We start from the raw sequence: 22,138 nt of genomic DNA on the forward strand, positions 1-22,138 counted from the left end.
GCCGGCCAACTTGGCCGGCACCACACAAAGTCGCGGTACAAGAGAGCTCGGGACTACCCACACCAGCTCGGACGCATGGAACAGCAGCAGCGCCGACAGCAAGCTCCGATCCGCACAGCAGCAGCTCGGAACGTGTGCTGCTCGGGATTTCATCGAGGATGCAGCTGCAAGGCACGGGCTTGCACGGACAGGAGCAGCTGTACACGGGACCTTCACTGCTGTACACGGGAGTTGCTCGGACAGTTCGGACCTTTCATGGGATGTGCGGCTGCAGCTCGGAACAGCTTGCCGTGGTCGGATTTGGTCGGATTTCTTGATTTTTGGCCGAAACCCTAGCTTTCTTTCGTCGGATTTTTCATGGTGTTCCGACAACTTTCTCGATCCGAAACCTTAGGGCTTTTATTCCCCATCATCTTGGCTTGCTTCCCATATGATTTGATTTGATTTTGGTTGAAAATTGCTTAGAGAGAGAAAGCTTGGTGAAGCTTTAATGGTGGTGGGTTTTAAATGAAGAAGATGATGCTGATTACTAAGGGGAGATCTGATTTTTGCTCAGGGACACCCATTATGCACTGTTAAGGGGAAATCCAGAAATTTGCTGAGGGGAGATCGGCTGAACCTTATCTACTCATATTTTCCGACGAACCTAGCCTCGAACATCATCGAAAAAGGGGGATTTCTCATCATCTTCTTTTCATTTATTACTTATCACCATGTTTAGCTAAATCAAGTGTGCCGATTATATGGATGAAATGTGATGAATTTGTGATTATGTTTAATATGATATGATTTAATGTTTTGATAATAAATTCATGTTCTCTTATTTTGATTACTTGTTTCAATCGTTTTTCATGTGTCTTATCAAGTACTTCGCATAGTTAATCGATTAGGCAAAGTGATCGATATCGATCGTAGTCTAGATTCAAATTTCATGTGTCTTGTCATGCACTTCACATAGTTAGGCGACTAGACGACATTTTCGATGATTCGGTTTTAATCGTTTAGGAAGTTTGTTTGACTAAGTATTATCTCCGGACATACGTAGTGCTTATGAACGTCCACCTTAGGAATCGAGACTAGATTTACATCAAACCATTCGATTGGACCGTACATAGTTATAGGTTTTTTATCATGGATTCCCGGACTTCGACACCTCACTCACTTATTTGTCTCCCGACTTTTGTTGCTTCCCGACTCTTGTTCCTTCGACTCTTCTCTCGAATCTCTCTCGCTCGTTTACATTGATAATTTAGTTTGTTTTACTTCCTTTATTCTCTTAGTGCTTATTCGTTTGTCTAAGTAAGCCTTTGATATCTGAACCGACGAATAAGACCATTCGATATCCAAACTACATTCCTATCCTTGGATCGATCCCGGCTTTGCCGGATTACTACTTGATACCTCCGCTTGGGTGTGTAACCTTTTCGGGTGCATCAAAGATCACGGTTTCTTAATATAAAAACGTGATTGGAGAGAGAAACAGGGAGATAAAAATGGAAAATATATTTGGTGATTTTGATCTTATAACTGTTTTTATATTTAAGAAAGGTTAGTCTAGGTATTAATATTTAATAGTTATTCTCGGGATTTGTGTTTTCTCTCTAGATTGAACCAAATGGACCAGATGTCTATTTGTAATATTATTTTGGTTTTTATACCCTTTATGGGATTAGAGAGGACTAAAAGTCCTATTAAGGCCTATTTTTTGGACCATACACCAAAAAATTCAAAAAAAAATGTGTGTGTGAGAGAGTGAGAAAGCAACAAAATTTTTTTTGGTTATCATTGAAAAATTTAATAGAGGTTTGACGAAGAAGATGAACTATAGAGAAAAAATCATGAGGAATGAAGAAAAAGAACTCACAATTGACTTGACTCTTATCTAACGATCACATTGACAGAAAATTGACCACATTGACAGAAAAATGAAGAGGGATCATCTCTTCATTACCCCTAAGAGCAAGGGCGGATCTAGGGGTGAGGCTGCTCCCCTTGGCTCCACCCATTTTTCTTTAATATTAGTTAAAAGAAAAAGAAAAAAAATTATGTATACATATTTATATGTGTTTTACTTATTACACAAAGTGTGGAAGCTTGGTGGTTGTTAGTTTCGTTGAGACATAAAAGGTCCTAGGTGCCAACCCCGCTCACTTACACTTTTTGTTTTCTTTGGAATTCGAGTATGAATTTTAGCTTTCTAAACTATTAATTGGCCTTTCAAAAGAAACAAAAATAGTTGTTCGACAATTAACATGTATAGTGAAACGATTGTATTTACACTAGAAATTGCCTTTTCCAAAACAAGTTACAAATCGATTTTTCTTTCATCAGTTTTAATCCATGGTCAACCCTATCTAACGTAAAAAATTTGCTCCATCATTGATTTTTTTTTTTATAATGATAAGTGGAAGAAGCCAGAACCAACTATAAAGAGTTAATAAGTCAAAAAACAACAAAAAATCAGCAAAAACAGCAACACAAATTACATCATTTCATTACCCCCCCCCCCCCCACCCCACCCCTTCCTCATTCTTACTGTCCCTCTAGAATCTGCATTAACAATGTTGACTAATTCCACTGGTAGTTGACTAATGTTCAGGTGAGTGACACCTGGTCCGAGCTTCATCTTTGACAAGTAATCAGCAGCTTGATTAGCTTCTCTATAGACGTGAAAAATCCGAAAACTCCGAAATTGGCTTCGAAGCCTCTGAACTCTCTTCCATATTCGCCTCGTCTTCTATGGTGATTTCTGATGTGATTTTGTAAGAAGTAGCTTTATATTCATTAAATCGAGACCAAACTCAACTTCCTACAACCCGCCACTAATTGCTAGCTCCATTCCCAACTCCACACCCTGCAGCTTATGTACAAAATAATTTGTCGATCAACCTGGCCAGTAGCTGCCCTGACAACACTTCCCTCCGAATCTCGAATAATAACTCCATACCCCGCATCCACCTCGTTTAATGCACCATCAGTGTTATTCATGTATCTCCCTGTCATCGGCCGAGTCCATTTACATGAGGTATAGACTGGCTTTTGAAGGGAGATAGTTAGATTCTAGCAACAAGGGTCCTTTGGTTCTCCTCTGTTTCTTCAAACCGTTTGGTGATGGTATTTTAGCTTGATACGCACTTCATCACAAATAGTATGAATAATCAGTCCCGGACATTACATTGCTTCTAAATACCTTGTTGTTTCGCTCCTTCCAAATATGATAGACATAGGCATTTAAAGCAAACGACCACTCGGGCAGCAATAAAAACCACCAAAGTAATCAATGCACCGTTGTAACTCTTCTTTCCAATCAGCATCACATACTCTCAGAAAAACCATTTTGAATAGTAGCGATTCCCATATATTCTTTGTGACCTAGCAGCCAAAAAATAGATGGAAATCCGTTCCTTCACCCTCTCCACAAAAGACACATGTTGTATCAATGACCAAACCCCAACTAGCCAAAAGAGATCTGGTTTTGAGGCGTCTTCGAAAAGCAAGCCACGTTATGAAGCAATGTTTATGAATGCCACCCTGTGACCATACTAAGGAAGTCCAGCTCAGCTGAATCCCTCTCGGTCGGATTGCTTTATACGCCTCTTTGAGAGTAAACTCTCCATTCTTGCTAGGCATCTAGATTACCTCATGCTTGAGATTACTATCTACCACCACCTCTCTAACCTCGGCCTTGATATTCCCTAACATAGCTGAAATATGCGTAAGAAAAACCCAGCCTAACTGCCCAATAAACTTAGAAACCCGGGCATCTAAGTGCAGATAAGAATTATATCGACCTCTCACCAAATGCATCCTAAAGAAGACTGCGAGGATGCCGTAGATCTGTTCAAAACTTGGTATCATGACCATCCCCTAAAGAAGTGCAAATGAGTCGCTGAGTCGTTGGCCTGCTAGCTAGAATCTGATGGCAACACCAAGAACTATTACTCGGAGTCGACAAGGTCCAGAAATGCTTATCTTTGATTAGGTTATTTCTCACACATTCAACCCACAAGGTCGTTTTGCCACCAACCAAGTCCCATATATGTCGAAGATTTGACACCTCGAAAAGTGCCTCAATAATGTGAAACCCGATACCCCCCTCATCAGTAGGGTATCATAGATTTTCCCAGCCAATGGGAGTTCTCTTACACCCCATATCCACACCAGATCAAAGGAACTTATTAAAGATGGAATTGATTTCATTTATAACTCTTTTGGGTATTATAAACACCGCCGCCCAATATAATAACATACTGTTCAGAATCACCTTTATGAGAAGAACGCGTCCCACGAACGATAAAAAACGACTCTTCCAAGATTGGATTCGTCCCTTAATTTTATCAAACAACGGAATGCAGTTACTATAGGTGAGACGAGAAGATATAAGAGGTAAACCCAAGTATCGAACAGGCAGAGAACCATCACCGAATTTTAGTATGGTAGTGATATCACTCTGACCTTGAGCCGAAAGACAAGCAAAAAAGATAGTGCTCTTATGTACGTTGGCCTGCAACCCAGTTGCCCGATGAAAACCAGTTAACACACCTTTTAGAGATTGAGCTGATGAGCTCGCGTCTACTCGAAAGAAGACCATGAGATCATATGCGAAACAAAGGTGAGTAACTTTTGGAGCTAGTGATGGGCCTAGAAAGGTTACCCTAAATAGGTCTACACCCGCAAGTGCACGAGTGTCAAGTTGTAATTTCCGGTAAGACCGGTTCGTTCCTCAGAGACTAAGTGAAATCTATTCTAAAACTAGGAAATATTAAGATTTTGAAAATGGTTTTGATTTTGAAATGAATAAAATATTAAAATAAAATTACGGAAAGAAAATAAACACAAATGATACAAGGAACTCAAATGGGGGAGATGTCAAATGGGAGAGAGTCTGGGTTTTCTGATTTCACCACATAAAATTAGTTTAAGAACCAATAAGTAAACATTTAAATCTCTTTTTATAACTCAAAATTCAAGGTAATGAACTACCCGAATTCCGGAAAATGTTTTCGTTAAAATCCCGATTAAAACATTGAACATGGTTTCATCATCGACCCTAGATAAAAGACTTAGTCACTCATGGCAAACAAGATAACATTAGCAAGTCTGAAAATAAGAGATAAAGAGGGAAGGAAAACATAACTTTCTCACTGGAAATTGTTTTTCCTGCTGATTTTCCACTCGGACAACCAAACGTGCCCTAAGAGAGAAGTTTTCTCATCTTCCCGGAAATTATTTCTCTCCGGGAAAATTGTTTTCCACAATAGACTTTCTCACTCTACTGTTTTCTCAAACTTCTTCTCCAACCTTTTTCTCTCTCTGTTTTGTTGTAAATCTCTGTCTCTCTTTTAATCTTCAACCAGAGAATCAAGATAAATAAGATTGAATTTATAAAATAGACAATAATAATCTTTCTCCCCCTACAATTCTTCTCTCCCTCACTCTTTGTTTCTTTCTCTCTCAATCTCTGAATCTCTCTGTCTCTCACAAAAAGAAAAATACAGAAGATGAAGAAGAAGAAAAGATGATAATGGTGATAGGTATTTGATTCTCCAATGGAAGATGATGATGATGAAGTCGTGAGCCCCTGTTTCTCCTCTCTCTCTCTCTCTCTCTCTCTCTCTCTATAAGATATGTAATGAAGCTCAAGAGAAAAGAAGGAGAAGTAGAAGAACTCTGCTCCCCAAGCCGAGATGATTTTTAGTCCCAGCCGAGATATGATAAGCCAACTCGTCCCCCTCTCTCTGTCTATATAGCCAAAATAAATTCTCATCCCTCTTTTACTCTTTCCCTCTTGAGCTCTCGGTTTCTTTCTATAAGGAAAAGATTTCCTTATCTTCCATGGTCACTGTTAGAGAAAAGGAAGGAGAAGGGAAGTACCCAATCAATATAATCTTCTCCCTACTGTATTCTTCTCGATTTCCATTAATGATTTTGGAAAGAAATCTTCAGCTGCCTCATTCCTTAAGTTTTCTTATTCTTTCTCTTTCTATTTGTATTCCCAGCCATCCTTCTTTCCATCTCTTAATATCTCTTACCTTCCTTTGCTGTTCTTAAGAAAAAAGGAATGAAATCTTTTAAAAAACAGATTAGAGAAGGAGAAGGAGATACGCCCTGCCCAGTCAACTCGCCAGAATGTTGCCAATCAAGTGATCGCTATGGTGCATCTCGGCATAACTTAAGAGGATGGACGTGCCTCTCCCGATAGAGCCAAGTGTCCCAGAAATGATCCCTGCCGTGTATTTGATTGCTTTCCTTGGTGGAGCATTGCAGCCTCTTACACGCGGGTGTATAGAATCAGCAGCTGAAATGGATCCCGAAATAGTCCCAACAGTCCCTACTTGTGTACCGAAAGTTGCATTCCACCCTTTTGGATCTGCGCCACGTATGTCATCTAGATGATGTGGACAATCGATGTTGATCCCAACTTTGACTTGCTTCAGTTTGTTCATCCGGACTCCGATTCAACTCCCGTTTTCACCGTTGGGCTCGTCTTCATCTCTACTTTTACATGAGCACTAATATTGACCAGAATACCCTTGTCATTAAAATGACCAAAATGCCCCTCAAGTATGTCTTTATCAACGATGTTTTTGTATCGAACTCCGTAAATGAGACCTGAGCAAGAAAATCAAACAAATCATCAGAGTAACCGCTCAAACCGGACTAACTAACCCGAGTTAAGAGATTCAAATGAGACATTCTCATGTCTCATCAGCTAGACACTTAGGGTGCAGCAGAAACCGACCTGCTCTTTCCTCTCGATCAATAAAAACCGCGAATACCTTAATCATTAAGACAAACAAATATGGAGACAACCCTGTCGTAAACCTCGTTTCCCACCAAAGTAACCATGGGCTTCACCATTGACCATAATAGAAAACTTAGACGTAGTGATACAAGCCCGTATCCATTCTATGAATATCCTTAGAAAATGAAACTTAGACGTAGTGACACAGCACGTGGTGTCACGAGCCCGTCATTGATTTGATATACATCCATAATTCTTTATACGATATAATATATGTGTTGATAATTTTTCTCTCGTTAATTATTGTCTTTGCAACTTTGTATACTTCGTACCTCTGTGGTCCAAATTCTGGATCCGTCACTGCCTAAGAGCATCCCCCATGAAAGACTCAAATTGAAAATTTTAAGTGCCACCTCAGATGTTTACAAAAAACTTTCTCCAATGCAAAACTTAATTTTAGTTTTAAGATGACGCGACCGCATTTAATTTTAAGATTTCTCAAAAAGAACTCAATATTTGAGATTTTCTTGAGGATCTCAAACGTAAGCTCAATATTAAAAACAAATTACCCATCTACGAAACGACACCTAAATGACTTTTAAAGGGGTGATAGTGGTTCAAGACGTTTGGGGACACTCAGGGACAAAATGTTCCGTAGACATTTTAAGACATTTCGGGAAATTTATCTATAGACAAAATGTCTTTATGGATATTTTAAGACATTTTCTTTACAGTCAAAATGTCTTGGAGACATTTCAAGACATTTGGTTCATGGACAAAATGTTCTGGGGACATTTCAAGATAATGAATCCTTAGACAAAATGTGTAATGGATATTACTATTATTGTTATTATCTCATCATTGCAGGACAATTGGTAGACATTTATTATTTTAATATTATCATTATTGTCTAACCATATAAAATAATTTACCTGTACTAATATTTCAAAAATATATTTTTCGACTTTTGTGAATATCTGAAAACATTGATGGACAATTTGTGGACATTTATTATTTTAATATTATCAATATTGTTTAATCATATGAAATAATATATTTGTACTAATATTTTAAAAATATATTTTTTGATTTTTGTGTCTCAAACGAATAACACTGACATTTTGGGACATTTAAAATATCGCAAACGAATAACACAGAATTTCGAGGCATTTGAAATGTCCCAAACGAGTAACACAGACTTTTGGAGACATTTGAAATGTCCCCAACTAATAACACAGACATTTGGGGACATTTCAAATTTCCCCAACCAATAACACGGATATTAGGGGACATGAAAATGTCTCTCAATGTCCTGAACCACTACCACCCCCTAAGTTTTAGGGTGTTGCACTAGATATGTCTTTTGAATTGAAGATTTCAACTGTGACATAGAAAGAAAATTTCAATTTTTTTTTGAAGATTGACTACATGGTTATTACAAAGACATTGATACGTCGATACGATTGATAAGCATGATAACTGCCGAATTACTACTGGCCTAAAGCGCGACAAAATGAAATGGCCTAAAGCCGACGAAATGAAATGACCTAAAGTCTTTAGAAAATTACTTTATTTATACCCAAGTCCAATATTCCTGAATTTAAACTTCTATGAATCGAACTGAGACATCCGCATTGCAGAATAGATGCACTGACCAACTGGGCTACTAGTTGTTGGCGAAGAAAATCTCAATTGAGACGTGACGCATATGACAATTTATTTTAGAGGGCAATAATAACCCTAAAAACAGCCGTCATCTTAGTCCGGATTACCGGTTAGACCCAACGAGGGACGTCTGTTCTTACAAGTATTTCATTCCCGCTCTTTCAAGAGAGAGAGGCTGGAGATCGATTTCTTAGAGATTAATCGATTGATTCGAAGTCGAAGAAATGCCGGTTAGATTAGTGGAGACTTCTGCGCCTTCTCAAGTATCTGGTACTGATTCAATCTGACTTGCTTTTCTTTACTTATTTTTCCTCAGAAGTCCGATTGTGGTTTTTATCCACCTTAGCTCGAATTGGATTGAATGAATCTATGATTAATTAATTGTTTACCTTTATACATCTATGAAAACGTTTCCAATTTTACGAGCTATAATTATCTTCATTAAGAAATCGATTAGTCATGATTAAATTTAGGGTTAGGGTCGCAATTTAGGTTTTGGAGGTAAGAATTGAAGATTGGAGAGTTTAAAATATCTTCTTCAAGGATTTAATTGAGTCGTTTCTATAGTTATAAAAACTCACCTTTTCGTGAAATTGAGATGAATTGCAGTAAAATAATCATAATATGGACAAGATCAGAGTTCAAATCTCTGAGTAACTTTACTAAATGTTTTTTCTTGTTTATTTGATTAAGATCGAATAGTATAGTAACTGGATCTTGAGATTCACTTAAATATCTCTTCTTCTGTCCAATTTTCTGCATTGGGTTGATTTTATTACCTCTACCATTTCTCTTTTATCATGGTTGCTTTTCTGTTTTCTCCTAGGTTGAAGTGATTTTGAGGGTTAACTGGCAAAATCAACTCATCTTACTACCGTAGACCAAATAATTGGGATGAAATACAATTAACACCCTATTTTTCTAGCCTGAGGAGCACTAGAGGGTTTCTTTTCTCAGTAGTGTTAGGACTTTTATTTCCAGTTCTTTTGTTCCTATGGACGCCTTAATTGCTTCTTCTCGGATAATCTTTTTCCTCTTCCTTCTTTTGTTTTCCTTATTTTGTTCATTTAATTTTCTAGACTATGAAGCAGCAAATGAAGAATATTGATGGGTGACGTTTTTGTTGAAAGTCTCATGTATCAGTTTGTTTGGTTCTTCCTTACTTTATTGCATCTGATTCTGACAAAAATTTGTCTCCTTACTTGCCAAGGTTCAAGTCCCAGACCTGCTCTTCCTCCAGCTTGCTCGCTTTTGAGTGTGGGACAGGTGGGAACCATATCTAGTAAATTAATATCATGACAGTCCTCTGTAGTCTTAGAAGTATTTGTAAATGAAACAAATATTGATCCCATACAAGGATTACAGTTGTTTATAATTATAAGTTTATTGGCTCCGATAGTTATTATTAATTCATGTAATGGTACATAAAAGTTAGAGATCTATCCTTTCGGTCATATATTCAGTGAGAAAGTGGCTCGTTAGACTTGCTAATATCAAAATAAATAGACAAAGAAGTAAATTTTTTGCGGAAATTGCTCGGAAGTGTAAAGTCTACTTGCGGGACAGACCCATAATGATAAGAAAAAGAGAATGTACATTAATATTTTTCACATTGTAACATGTACCTTTAAACGTTGTTAGGACTTCGCATTGGTAACAACAAAGATTTCGTTTTGGACGATGAATGGAAGGAGTTTTCGTTTGCATCAAGAAATTTTTTGGGGGATTTTACCTGGAACCCAAAATTTCTTGCTTAATGTGGAAGTTCTCCTTTTATATTTCGCAGAATGTTCTTTGGGTTAATAAATTAAAAGACTAAGACTTGTTTAATCAGGTTGGTAGGACCGTACTGCACATACATATGCAAACAGGATTCTTCAATTCATCTCGTTAGCTCTTTACCGTTCGTCTAATAACTTCCGGATACAGGCTTTTGCTGGAACTCAAAATGTTTCAAACTTACAAAAGGATGAAGCGTGGAGAGTTAATGTTAGGATCCAAGGATGTGATCTTGATCATGGTTATCTCTGTGGCACTATGGAAGCGCTTAATGTTCCATCGGCAGATACACCAGTGAGTATCCATTTTGAGAATCAAACTAAATTATCATTAAATTCTTATATATTAATTTATGTCCCTTGGACACCGATGAGGTATATGCGTTCAACATCAGTACAAGGTCTCAGACATGTTCGCCTCTCCGCATTGAGACACATATACCCATCTTGTTACTTAGTTACTAGGTCCTTGTTTTTACTTAAAAACCCGCTTACTTTTGCGACAACCTTTCCTACATAGTGCACAAAAGAAATTAATCCTGCTTTTGGTATTTATGATGCTAAGATAGTGTTCAAGTAAACAGGAAATCTACGTACACAAGCTCACTTTAAATGATCACGATTGTCAGGCAAGAGTATATCAGTATGAGTGTTTAAGTGTTTGATTATGCGGGAATTGGCGGCATGCTAAAAAGGAGTCTACAAGTTACTGTTCAATGTTCATGTCAATTCTGTTTATCTGAAAAGTGAAACCTTTCCTTGTCAAACAATGGCATGTTGACAGCAAGGTGATTTTTACTACTGGACAAACCTGCAGCTAGAAATCCCGTCCTTGTGAAGTTAAAGACATACATTATCATTAATTGGATCTAAATTTCTCTATTCATGTATCTATTGGTGTTGTTCATCTGAAGAGAATGTAAACACGGACTAGTGGTTCTACATGTAATCGTATCTTGTTGGGTTATGGTGTTTTTAAGGTAGTAACATTCTGGGAGGGAGAGATCGTTGACACAAAGAACTATACGTTTTATACTGGCAAATGGGAAGCAGGGTATGTTCCTTACTTTCGAGTAAAAAGGCCTTCAAAAAATTTATGCAAATATTGTTAAATCTTGGTAAAGAGAGTTATCACGGATGTAGATCTGCTGCCCCATTCAAAACTCAGAATTACTGTCTACTATGAACAGGCCAGAAGAAGACATAAGGCACTGGTCCCAGTTTCCATCTTTTGCTCCTCTATTAGTAAGTCACTAAGCTCTATCTTCAATCAATTAAAAGGCCTTTTCTGTTCCACTCAGAGATGTGGTTTTTGACTAAATAAATCTTCATGCATTTTCAGAGTCAAGTGGAAGTTGATGGTGGAAAATCTTTGGACCTAAGTAACTATCCGTACATATTTATGGTACTTTAATCTCGTTCTCCCTCTTTTCTTTCACTATTCTGTGTTAGATGAAATCTTACGTCAAATAACTGATTGCAATTTGGTCATCTTATGCAGAGATGGAAAGAGCAGTATTTCGTTAATGTTGGAATAGACTGCGGTTTAACAATCGCTGGCTTCTACTATGTTTGCTTTTCTTATAGCGATGGCTCAATCAACGGCTTCTATTATGATCCTAACAGCAGGTACACACACAGGCACTCAATTTTCTTCACAATTGTTTATATCAGATGTTTGGTAGTATACTAGAATGAAATATGAAGACCCAAATATTGTCATTAGATTAGATAAACCACACATGAACAACAGATAAATGTAACTGATAACATCTGTGCAGTCCGTTTCAAAAGCTTGAGCTAAAGTCAACCAACGAGGGAAGATGTGGTTTCAGCTTTTCGTCGTATCAGCTGCAGTAAAATGGAATTGCAGATCGGTCAGTAACATAACAGGAATAATTTGCATTCTTAAAGCTCCTAGTGAACCGATATAGCAGTCGGGTATAGTTTGTAGTTCAGTGCTTTAGAAACAACTGAGAAACTGTAATAGCATGTAATTCCCTATTTATGATTGAACCTTCCACCATCTGTGTCAAAAACCTTGTTACTAGTTCTTTACCTATTCTTTTTCTTTTAAAACAGGAAATTTCCAGTTATGGTTTTCCAAATGGAAAAGCCACATATGTTAACACCCAACTAAAGTGGATTTCAATCTTTGCCAATTCCCTTGTATTTTAACATGAATTCCTAAGTCATTACATTTAATATGACACGTATATAGCGTAAATATATGCTTTGAAATTAGGGCCCGTAATTAGAAGGCCCGTAATTTGGGAATAATAGGAAACCAGGCCCAATTTAAAATAATATTTGAAAAAACTTAGTTTGTAAAAGTACAACTTTACCCCAAAATCAACGTGAAAAATATTTACTCCCTCAGTCTCAAAAAGAATGACCTATTTTGAAAACCCAACTTTTTAAGGGAACATCATTAATTAGAGTTTGACTTTAAAAAATAACATGGTTTTCCAATTGTAACCTCATTAACTTTTGTAATTTACAATGAAAAAGTTGAATTTACTTTTAAATAAAGTTGTCATTAAATTTATAGTAATGGGTATTGTTGGAAAGAGCGAAAAGTTCTTTTCTTTATTTTTAGAAACATGACACTAAAATGGGACAACCCAACAGGGGCGGCCCAAGTAGTTGGGAGGCCTAAAGCGAAATATAATTCGGGGCCCTTTGTACACAAACTATTCAAAAATAAATTTTTGTCGTAACAAATGTATTACTATGAAAAACATTACCAAAAAACGTAAAGCTAAACTTATGTACTAAATACGGAGTGCATGCGGTTTCCATAATGATAAGCTAAACATATATCGAAAAGATTCTTCTTACAAATTACTAATGATGCGTTCATAACCCAAAACCAACCCATTTAATCTCTCTTCTGATATAGAGGAGCGGAGGTAAGACTTTATCACCACTTACGATTCTACTTTAGAATATAAATTGATTCGTTTTAAATATAAATAACATAAAATATATATACTCAAAAAATCAAAGGGTCAAAATAAAGATAATCGGTACTAAAATAATAAAAATAAGAGAGTACATGTACCTGCAAACTATTGTTAAAGACTTATGATTTATAAAAAATTGTTAGAGATAGAGAATAATAATAAGGGTGCGGCTGACGGCTCCCCTCGAAAATGTTGTAGGCCTCCGGATTACAAACAAATTGTGAGAGATCTCCTGTATAATCCGGAAGCCTACAACATTTTCGTCGGGAGAAGGAGCCTTCACAGTAAAAAAAAAATTAGAAGGTAAACAAAGCACAATAAAATTCTAGAGAGAAACAAGAAGTATAAGTTTTAATAGGCTGCCAAAAAACAATTAGAAGGTAAACAGAGCCCCACAAATCGTATCGGTTCAAGTTTGTAGCTTTGATGCCAAATTAGGGTTAGACTAGCTGATTAGGTAACCTTATTGGCAACTTTGAGTTTGGGCCCACTATTATAAAGACAAATTCACTTTTAGTTGTACTTGGAAACTCTCCCAGCAAACAATCAAACATGTAAAGTAATTATTTATTTTTATTTTATAATTTTACTGAAGGTGCCTGTAACTATATGAAATTTGGGGGCCTTGCCCAAGTGAGGCCCAAAGCAGCCGCTTTGGCTGCTTTGGGCCTGGGCCGCCCCTGCAACCCAAAATAGAAATTAAGTCAATCAATATGAGACAGAGGGAGTATGAAAATTTCTGAACAAATCTTAGTTTGCTCTCAACAATTTTGTACATTTCTGAACAAATTCGTTATCCTCAAAAATTGGTTTGCAAAAATGTTTTGCATTTTGTCTTTTGCATTTAACAAACACAGACTGACACTAATACTTTAGCTAAAGAATTTTTCGATTTATCTTGTGAAGAAAGAAATGGTTTCTCCATAAATTTTGTTTTGCTTCTGACATAAATATTTAGACTAATGCATTTTTTAGTTTGTCTTTTACAAAATTAAAATCTTATGCATATTATCTTTTTTATTTGACGAACTCATTAACGGACGAATAATATTTTTGTTAATGCACTACATATGTTAACAACATAATTATATATGGTCTCAACATTTTGTAACAAGTCAAAACAATTATATATGTCGTCAACATTTTATAATAAGTCGGAACGTTATTACATATGTTGTCAACAGTTTATATTAAAATTAGTTCAACAAAAAAAAAAAAAGTTTATATTAACAAAATTATATATGTCGTCAATAGTTTACAACACCATATTTATATATGTTGTAAACATTGAAGGGTAAAAAGAGGATTATGGGAAAAATAAGATTGCCTTGTTAACAACATAATTATATATGTTGCCAACATTTTAAAAAATACAAAATAAGTTTTTTTTATAATATTATTTTTGAGTGCGCTTAATTTCCTATTTGGACCCATTTTGTAAGTTTTTCACTAAAAATTTGTTCAAATTACATCATGAGTTAAGCCCTACAACTACTATCATCAATTAAAGGCATCTTAGGCCTAAAGGTCATGTAAAAACCCTTAAGGGTATGAATGGAGTTTGGTAGTCTATTTCTACCTTTACATTATTTTTACCTTTTAACACATGTGAATAATGGATTTCACCTCGGTGATGAATTGAATTTGCCACCTCTGTGTTATCGAAGCAGGCGCACAATCAACTAAACAAATAGGTTTTGGTTCTTTAACAATTCTTTACGATCTGCCGCTTTGGGGAATAAAGAAAAATCTCCGGGGAACAAATTTTTTGGAGAATTCATGTTTCTCGTGAAATCTCCAAAGAATATTTTCCTATGGAAAATACAGAAATTTTTTACAATTTACAAAACTACCTCTAAATAAAATTATATAATTTTATTTTATTTTAAGTCCCTCCTCCCGCTTTCTTCTTCCCCTCCTCTTTCTTCTTATATGGAGAAAACTCATCAATCTCATCTCCTCCATAACTTCCAATCAAACTTTTTGTTCTTTCTTCTTCATCACTTCTCTTACTTATCTTCCCCGAATCTCCAACTCATGCTACCTTTATTTCTCTAAAATCGGAGACAAAGTTAGATAGATAAAGAGGAAAAAACATTCTAAACCCTAGAAATCATTAAAGAAAATCTCTTGAAGATCTTAATACATCTTTCATGGGAGTTCATAGGAAGTTTATTCATCCATTAATCCTCCCAAAGAGAAGTAAACACATACTAAACTCTAGAAATCAGTTAATTTTGAGTCCTAAAACATATTTCCGTCACTTCTAAACATATTAGGTTTGTTCTCCATGTTTTTATGGTTTAGTGATTAGAAGAAAGCAAAGCTTTGGAGATGAAGATGAAGGAAGAAGAGACACTTGGAAGGAGTTTAGGGTTTAGATCCATTGAAAGGTTTTGTTTAAGTTTATAAAAGTTCCTTCTAAATTCTTTTAGGGCCTGTTATTCAATAAGACCTTTTTGTTAGATCTTTTTTGTTCCGGACTTCAAAGATCTAAAAATTTTTAGTGTTTTGGCACATAAATGTTCAAAACTTTAAAGGTTCAGAAACTTTTAAAGGTCTAGGACATTAAAGTCGTTGATCATTAAGTTCGGAAACCTTTTTATTCAAACTTTAAAAATCCTGAACTTTTTGTTATAATCAAAGTTAGATTATCTTAAATCTGTCGTCCAAACTAATGGTTGAGATTACAATAAACATCATACTATTATTTTAAGAGCTAAACTTTAAATATTAGTTGTTTATTTTTCTTCATCTTCTCTTTATCTTCACCAAACACCACCATTCTCTTTCACCCACTCACTCTTTCTTTCATTTTCTCATTGTCTCTCTCTTTATCTCAATCTTATTTTGTAAAAACTAAAAGTCGCGGAAGCTATCGAACAGAATTTAACGAGGTTCGGCTTTAAAGCCTACGTCCTCGGGCGAACAAGAAATCTTTATTGAAGGATAGATGAAGACGACTAACACAACCCGCAAGTTCGTCCCAAGATGGTACCGTATAGAATTTAACCTTCTATACTAGATCTTCGACGACCGAGAAATTTAACACCGCTCAAAACTATGAACAAAAAATTTCTCTCTCACTTGCTCTCTCTCTTTAGCTCTCTCTAAAGAAGAGTTGTTGTTGCTTGTGTTGGTGTGTTGATTACAAAGCACTCAACCCCTATTTATATATATTATAAGCCAAAAAATTGGAAACTGCCTATTGAGCCAAAAAATTGAAAACCATCCCAATTTGGAAACTGCCTATTGCTGCCTCTTAAACCTCCTCTTCAATTTTTAGAAACTGCCTCTTACAATTCTCCACCTCGTACACAATTTGATACACCTCAAATTTTGGACGAACACCAGGATACTCCTTGTAAGATATATCTGCTTCTTGTAACTTCATCCGACTGCACCATATGACCATGGCTGCCTACGTACCCTTTTACAGGATCAAGCCTACCGTAGTTCTACCAACCCTTCACATAAAGAAAACCTTGTCGCCATTACGCCCTTTCGGGCAACTTAACACGAGCCGATTTGTAGCAATTTCAGGCAATGCTGAAACTTGCTACATGTCACCACTTTAGTCAACATGTCCGCGGGATTCTCATCAGTGTGTACCTTCATGAGAGAAACATCACCTTCCTCTATGACATCTCGTACAAAGTGAAACCTGACATCGATATGCTTAGTACGAGCATGATGAACCTGATTCTTCGCCAAGTGGATCGCACTTTGACTATCACACCATACATCCACGCACTCCTGCTTAATCCCTAGATCATCCAGAAGACCCCACAACCACAATGCTTCCTTCACACCCTCGGCCATAGCCATATACTCGGCCTCCGTAGTAGATAACGCAACTGTAGATTGTAACATCGATCGCCAACTAACTGGAGCACCATGTACCCTAAATACATAACCAGTAGTAGATCGTCTTCTATCTAGATCGCCAGCATAATCCGAGTCAACATAACCGCTTACCTGACATGTGTCTCCACCAAAGCACAAACCCGTATCAACGGTACCCTTCAAGTACCTCAAGACCCACTTCACAGCTTCCCAATGTGTCTTCCCCGGGTTTGCCATAAACCTACTAACCACACTGACCGCTTGTGAAATATCCGGACGAGTACACACCATAGCGTACATCAGACTGCCAACTGCACTAGCATACGGTACACGATCCATATGATCCTTCTCCACCGTAGTAGTGGGAGATTGTTTTCCCGAGGCAGTTTCTAAAAATTGAAGAGGAGGTTTAAGAGGCAGCAATAGGCAGTTTCCAAATTGGGATGGTTTTCAATTTTTTGGCTCAATAGGCAGTTTCCAATTTTTTGGCTTATAATATATATAAATAGGGGTTGAGTGCTTTGTAATCAACACACCAACACAAGCAACAACAACACCTTTGGCACCACACTTCAGGCTCTCGGGAAAACAATCTCCCACTACTACGGTGGAGAAGGATCATATGGATCGTGTACCGTATGCTAGTGCAGTTGGCAGTCTGATGTACGCTATGGTGTGTACTCGTCCGGATATTTCACAAGCGGTCAGTGTGGTTAGTAGGTTTATGGCAAACCCGGGGAAGACACATTGGGAAGCTGTGAAGTGGGTCTTGAGGTACTTGAAGGGTACCGTTGATACGGGTTTGTGCTTTGGTGGAGACACATGTCAGGTAAGCGGTTATGTTGACTCGGATTATGCTGGCGATCTAGATAGAAGACGATCTACTACTGGTTATGTATTTAGGGTACATGGTGCTCCAGTTAGTTGGCGATCGATGTTACAATCTACAGTTGCGTTATCTACTACGGAGGCCGAGTATATGGCTATGGCCGAGGGTGTGAAGGAAGCATTGTGGTTGTGGGGTCTTCTGGATGATCTAGGGATTAAGCAGGAGTGCGTGGATGTATGGTGTGATAGTCAAAGTGCGATCCACTTGGCGAAGAATCAGGTTCATCATGCTCGTACTAAGCATATCGATGTCAGGTTTCACTTTGTACGAGATGTCATAGAGGAAGGTGATGTTTCTCTCATGAAGGTACACACTGATGAGAATCCCGCGGACATGTTGACTAAAGTGGTGACATGTAGCAAGTTTCAGCATTGCCTGAAATTGCTACAAATCGGCTCGTGTTAAGTTGCCCGAAAGGGCGTAATGGCGACAAGGTTTTCTTTATGTGAAGGGTTGGTAGAACTACGGTAGGCTTGATCCTGTAAAAGGGTACGTAGGCAGCCATGGTCATATGGTGCAGTCGGATGAAGTTACAAGAAGCAGATATATCTTACAAGGAGTATCCTGGTGTTCGTCCAAAATTTGAGGTGTATCAAATTGTGTACGAGGTGGAGAATTGTAAGAGGCAGTTTCTAAAAATTGAAGAGGAGGTTTAAGAGGCAGCAATAGGCAGTTTCCAAATTGGGATGGTTTTCAATTTTTTGGCTCAATAGGCAGTTTCCAATTTTTTGGCTTATAATATATATAAATAGGGGTTGAGTGCTTTGTAATCAACACACCAACACAAGCAACAACAACTCTTCTTTAGAGAGAGCTAAAGAGAGAGAGCAAGTGAGAGAGAAATTTTTTGTTCATAGTTTTGAGCGGTGTTAAATTTCTCGGTCGTCGAAGATCTAGTATAGAAGGTTAAATTCTATACGGTACCATCTTGGGACGAACTTGCGGGTTGTGTTAGTCGTCTTCATCTATCCTTCAATAAAGATTTCTTGTTCGCCCGAGGACGTAGGCTTTAAAGCCGAACCTCGTTAAATTCTGTTCGCATATTTGATTTTGGCTTAGCTTTTCGATTAATCTTCGTAGTCGGATCAATTTCTAGGATAGGTTCGATAGCTTCCGCGACTTTTAGTTTTTACATATTTAAATACGAAACGATTGAAAAAATAAAAATTTAAGTAGGCTTTCATTTCTACGTACAAAGCATTATTTTAGAATGAAAGCTCAAGACATTCCTATATTATTGGCATATCATTTTTCAATAAATAAAATTTTATGAAGGCTTTTATTTCTATGTACAAAGTATTATTTTAGAATTTAAGAAGAAAATAAAAAGGTAGGCTCCCAAAATAAATACTAAACACATAGACTTCTTCGACTCACCTAAAAATAATTAAAAAGAAAAAATATTTGTGTAAATTTATGTTTTTTATAAGAGATGGATGCTATGGAGACAGACAAATTAGATTAGGAGTTCGAGAGGAAAAAAAAGAGATTTGAGATAAGGAGAAATCAGCAACACTGGAGAGATAAGAAGAGAAAAAAATATTTATGTGATGGAAAAACCTGTGAGAGAGGGAGAGAGAGAGAGAGAGAGAGAGAAATTGTGGAGGTAGAGAGTATAAAACTTTTTACTTGTTAGGAAGAAAAGAAATGACCCCTTGTGGTGGGGACCAAGTGCAGGTACACATCCCGCACCCTTACCACAAGAGCTTGCCAATAATTTTTAGGTACACCTAAAGTAAGAATTTATTTTTAACTCCAAAATTGGAAGCTCTGTAGCAACAAATAGAAGTAAAAAAGTCAATCTTAGTTGACCAACTTTGTAGAAATTTTTTGGGTTATTTCCCAAACGGCCCCCAACTTTGTGACCAGCTTCCTGCTTGGCCCCCTATTTCCGTTATCTTTAACTGTCTGTTACTCTCTCTCCTCCATCTCATTTTCTCTCTCTACCAAGTCACCTATCACGGCCACATCATCATCTTCTCCGGCAGTGGTCGCGGTCGGCGACCTTCAAAGATTAAAAAAAAAAGTTTTTTTTTAATTTTCTCTCTCCTCTCTCTTTCTCTAGAAAAAAAAATTTCCTCACCCTCTCTCTCTCTCTAAAACTCAGGCGAAGGGGTTTCCCTTCGCCGGAGCTAGGTCTGTTCGTTGAACAGACCTTGACACGAACAGACCTTGCTATTCTGTTCACGAACAAACCTTGAAGGTCTGTTCGTGAGCAGATCTAGGTCTGTTCGTCGCCGGAGTTTTAGAGAGAGAGAGAGGGTGAGGAAAAAATTCCTAGAGAGAGTGAGGGGAGAGAGAATATAAAAAAAAATTGATTTTTTTTTTAATATTTGAAGGTGGCCGGGGGAAAATTTGGCCGGCCGGCGACCACTGCCGGAGAAGATGATGATGTGGTCGTGATAGGTGACTTGGCAGAGAGAGAAAATGAGATGGAGGAGAGAGAGTAACGGACAGTTAAAGATAACAGAAGAAAGGGGCCACACAGAAATATTTGCTAAAGTAAGGGGCCAGGCAGGAAGCTGGTCACAAAGTTAGGGGCCAAAGGGGGCCATACGGGAATATTCTCCAGAGATTTTCTTTATTCCTTAAAGTCGTCACCTTCATTATTGGTTGTCTTTTTCTTTTACGCTGGTTAATTTTGGCTTAAACACTTCAACTTTAGAGTTGAGGGTGTTTTAAGTTTTACGTGAATTTTCAATTGGAATTTGATCAGAATAAGGAGATACATTTAAAGGTTATTTTCTGTTTGGCCCTTAGTTTTATGACTGGTTTTTTGTTTGGCCTCCTAATTTATGTAAAATATCCACATGCTTTTCCATCCAAACTCGATTAAATTTTCACTTTCCAAAATTACCCTCCCTCTTTTTGTGGTCCTCCACTAATTTCTCTCATTTCATCATCAACATCTTAAGGAAAATTACTTTTTTTCTCTTTCCTCTTTTTTTTAGTTTCTCCCCTTCAATTCTTCTTACCATTTCTCCATTTATCTCTCCTCCTAAACACGCACAAAATTCTTCACCTTTTCCCTCTCCCTTCCATTTCACTATTAGTAGGTGATGGTGGGGTAACTCACATCCCAAAGTCAGAGGAAAGTAGAGGATCTTTAAGCATTAGTGAATGGAATGATGGCAAAGCGAAGAAAAAAAGAATCAAGACGTCAAGAAATAGTGAAGGAGATGGGACTTTGAGGAGTGAGAAAGGGACCATGGGAAGATATGCAAAAGGACTCGATGAACCACGGGAGAAACTTGAGTTTGGCTTGACATTTTTATTCAGTATAAGATGTTGTTGTGAGCGTATATGATGCAGGCGCATAAACGTGTGGGCCCATGTCCACGCGTGCCCACATCCTATTTGGTTATAATAGTAGTTTATTTAGTAGAAGAGAAGTTACTTTAATTTGATGTTTCTTTATTTTAAAGTTTCTATGTTTGAGTAGTTTATTATTTTAGGAATCCTAGTTTGAGTCTATCTAGGAAGGTTTATTATCTTATAAAAGGGGATCTAGTCTATGTTATTATACACCTTGAAGAGAAAAACAATTGAAGTTATTAAGAATTTAAGTTTAGTTTATCGTTTCTTACAGTTTTCTTTAATTGTTCTTAGTTTATTTTATTGTTCGTTAATTATTCCGCTGCGTCTACATCAAGTGGTATTCAGAGCCATTTTTTTTTTAACCAATCACAATGGTTAATCCTACCGTTCCTACTCCAACAATCAAAGAGAAGACACCAACTTTTGCCTCCGAATGGGACAACATCAACAAGAAGTTATCCTCGGTTACAAAATTGGAAGAAGCTTTCGAAAATTACAAGAAGGAAACTATGGAAAAATTCGAAAATCACAAGAAGGAAACTATGGAAAAATTCGATCAAGTCAATGATTCGATCATGAAGCTATCTAAACAAATCGAAGGCATATGTAAGTCTCCCTCTTTTACCACTATACTCCTTCTTCTACTACTTCCATTCAAGCATCATTATCACTTCCAACCACAACACCAACTTCAAATTCCATACTTGGTCAACCTAACACGACCTCAATCCCGATTCACAACAACCCTACATCACCACTATCACCGGTGTTCCCACTCATAAACCCCACAACACCACCTTTCTCTTTCAACGAACAACTAACATCGAACAAACCCGAATCGTTCTCCCATTATTCCACTACCAACCCAAGTACCACCCAACCATCCCATATTCTCTCAACCACCATTGTTACCGAAGACGTTCTTGACAAG

General features: G+C 37.2%; 1 protein-coding gene across 3 annotated transcripts; it reads left to right on the forward strand.

Annotated features, from left to right (window-relative positions):
- Positions 1–8,460: 8,460 nt before the first annotated feature.
- LOC147558050 (glucose-induced degradation-like protein) lies at positions 8,461–12,227 on the forward strand. 3 transcript variants are annotated; one of them, XM_086659617.1, is made up of 8 exons: positions 8,461–8,680; positions 9,621–9,676; positions 10,340–10,483; positions 11,169–11,242; positions 11,379–11,433; positions 11,531–11,593; positions 11,690–11,817; positions 11,970–12,227. In XM_086659617.1, exons 1-8 carry the CDS (start codon positions 8,635–8,637, stop codon positions 12,046–12,048), a joined length of 645 nt encoding a protein of 214 aa, XP_086515743.1. In that variant the 5' UTR covers positions 8,461–8,634; the 3' UTR covers positions 12,049–12,227. The 3 variants fall into 3 exon arrangements, with proteins under 3 accessions (XP_086515743.1, XP_086515741.1, XP_086515742.1); XM_086659615.1 differs by having other exon boundaries at positions 8,534–8,680; positions 9,237–9,676; XM_086659616.1 differs by having other exon boundaries at positions 8,534–8,680; positions 9,490–9,676.
- The last annotated feature ends 9,911 nt before the right edge of the window (positions 12,228–22,138 follow it).

The sequence above is a fragment of the Eschscholzia californica genome, unplaced genomic scaffold (assembly GCF_041429995.1).
Source record: "Eschscholzia californica isolate CP2 unplaced genomic scaffold, dmEscCali1.0.p SCAF_2, whole genome shotgun sequence".
NCBI lineage: Eukaryota > Viridiplantae > Streptophyta > Magnoliopsida > Ranunculales > Papaveraceae > Eschscholzia > Eschscholzia californica.

Bases quoted from the DNA above. Each gene is read 5' to 3' on its own strand.
- LOC147558050 (XM_086659615.1), top strand. From the start codon at position 9,518: ATGGGTGACGTTTTTGTTGAAAGTCTCATGTATCAGTTTGTTTGGTTC. The intron at 11,243-11,378 runs GTATGTTCCTTA...TACTATGAACAG, and splicing joins ACTGGCAAATGGGAAGCAGG to GCCAGAAGAAGACATAAGGC. The intron at 11,594-11,689 runs GTACTTTAATCT...CATCTTATGCAG, and splicing joins ACTATCCGTACATATTTATG to AGATGGAAAGAGCAGTATTT.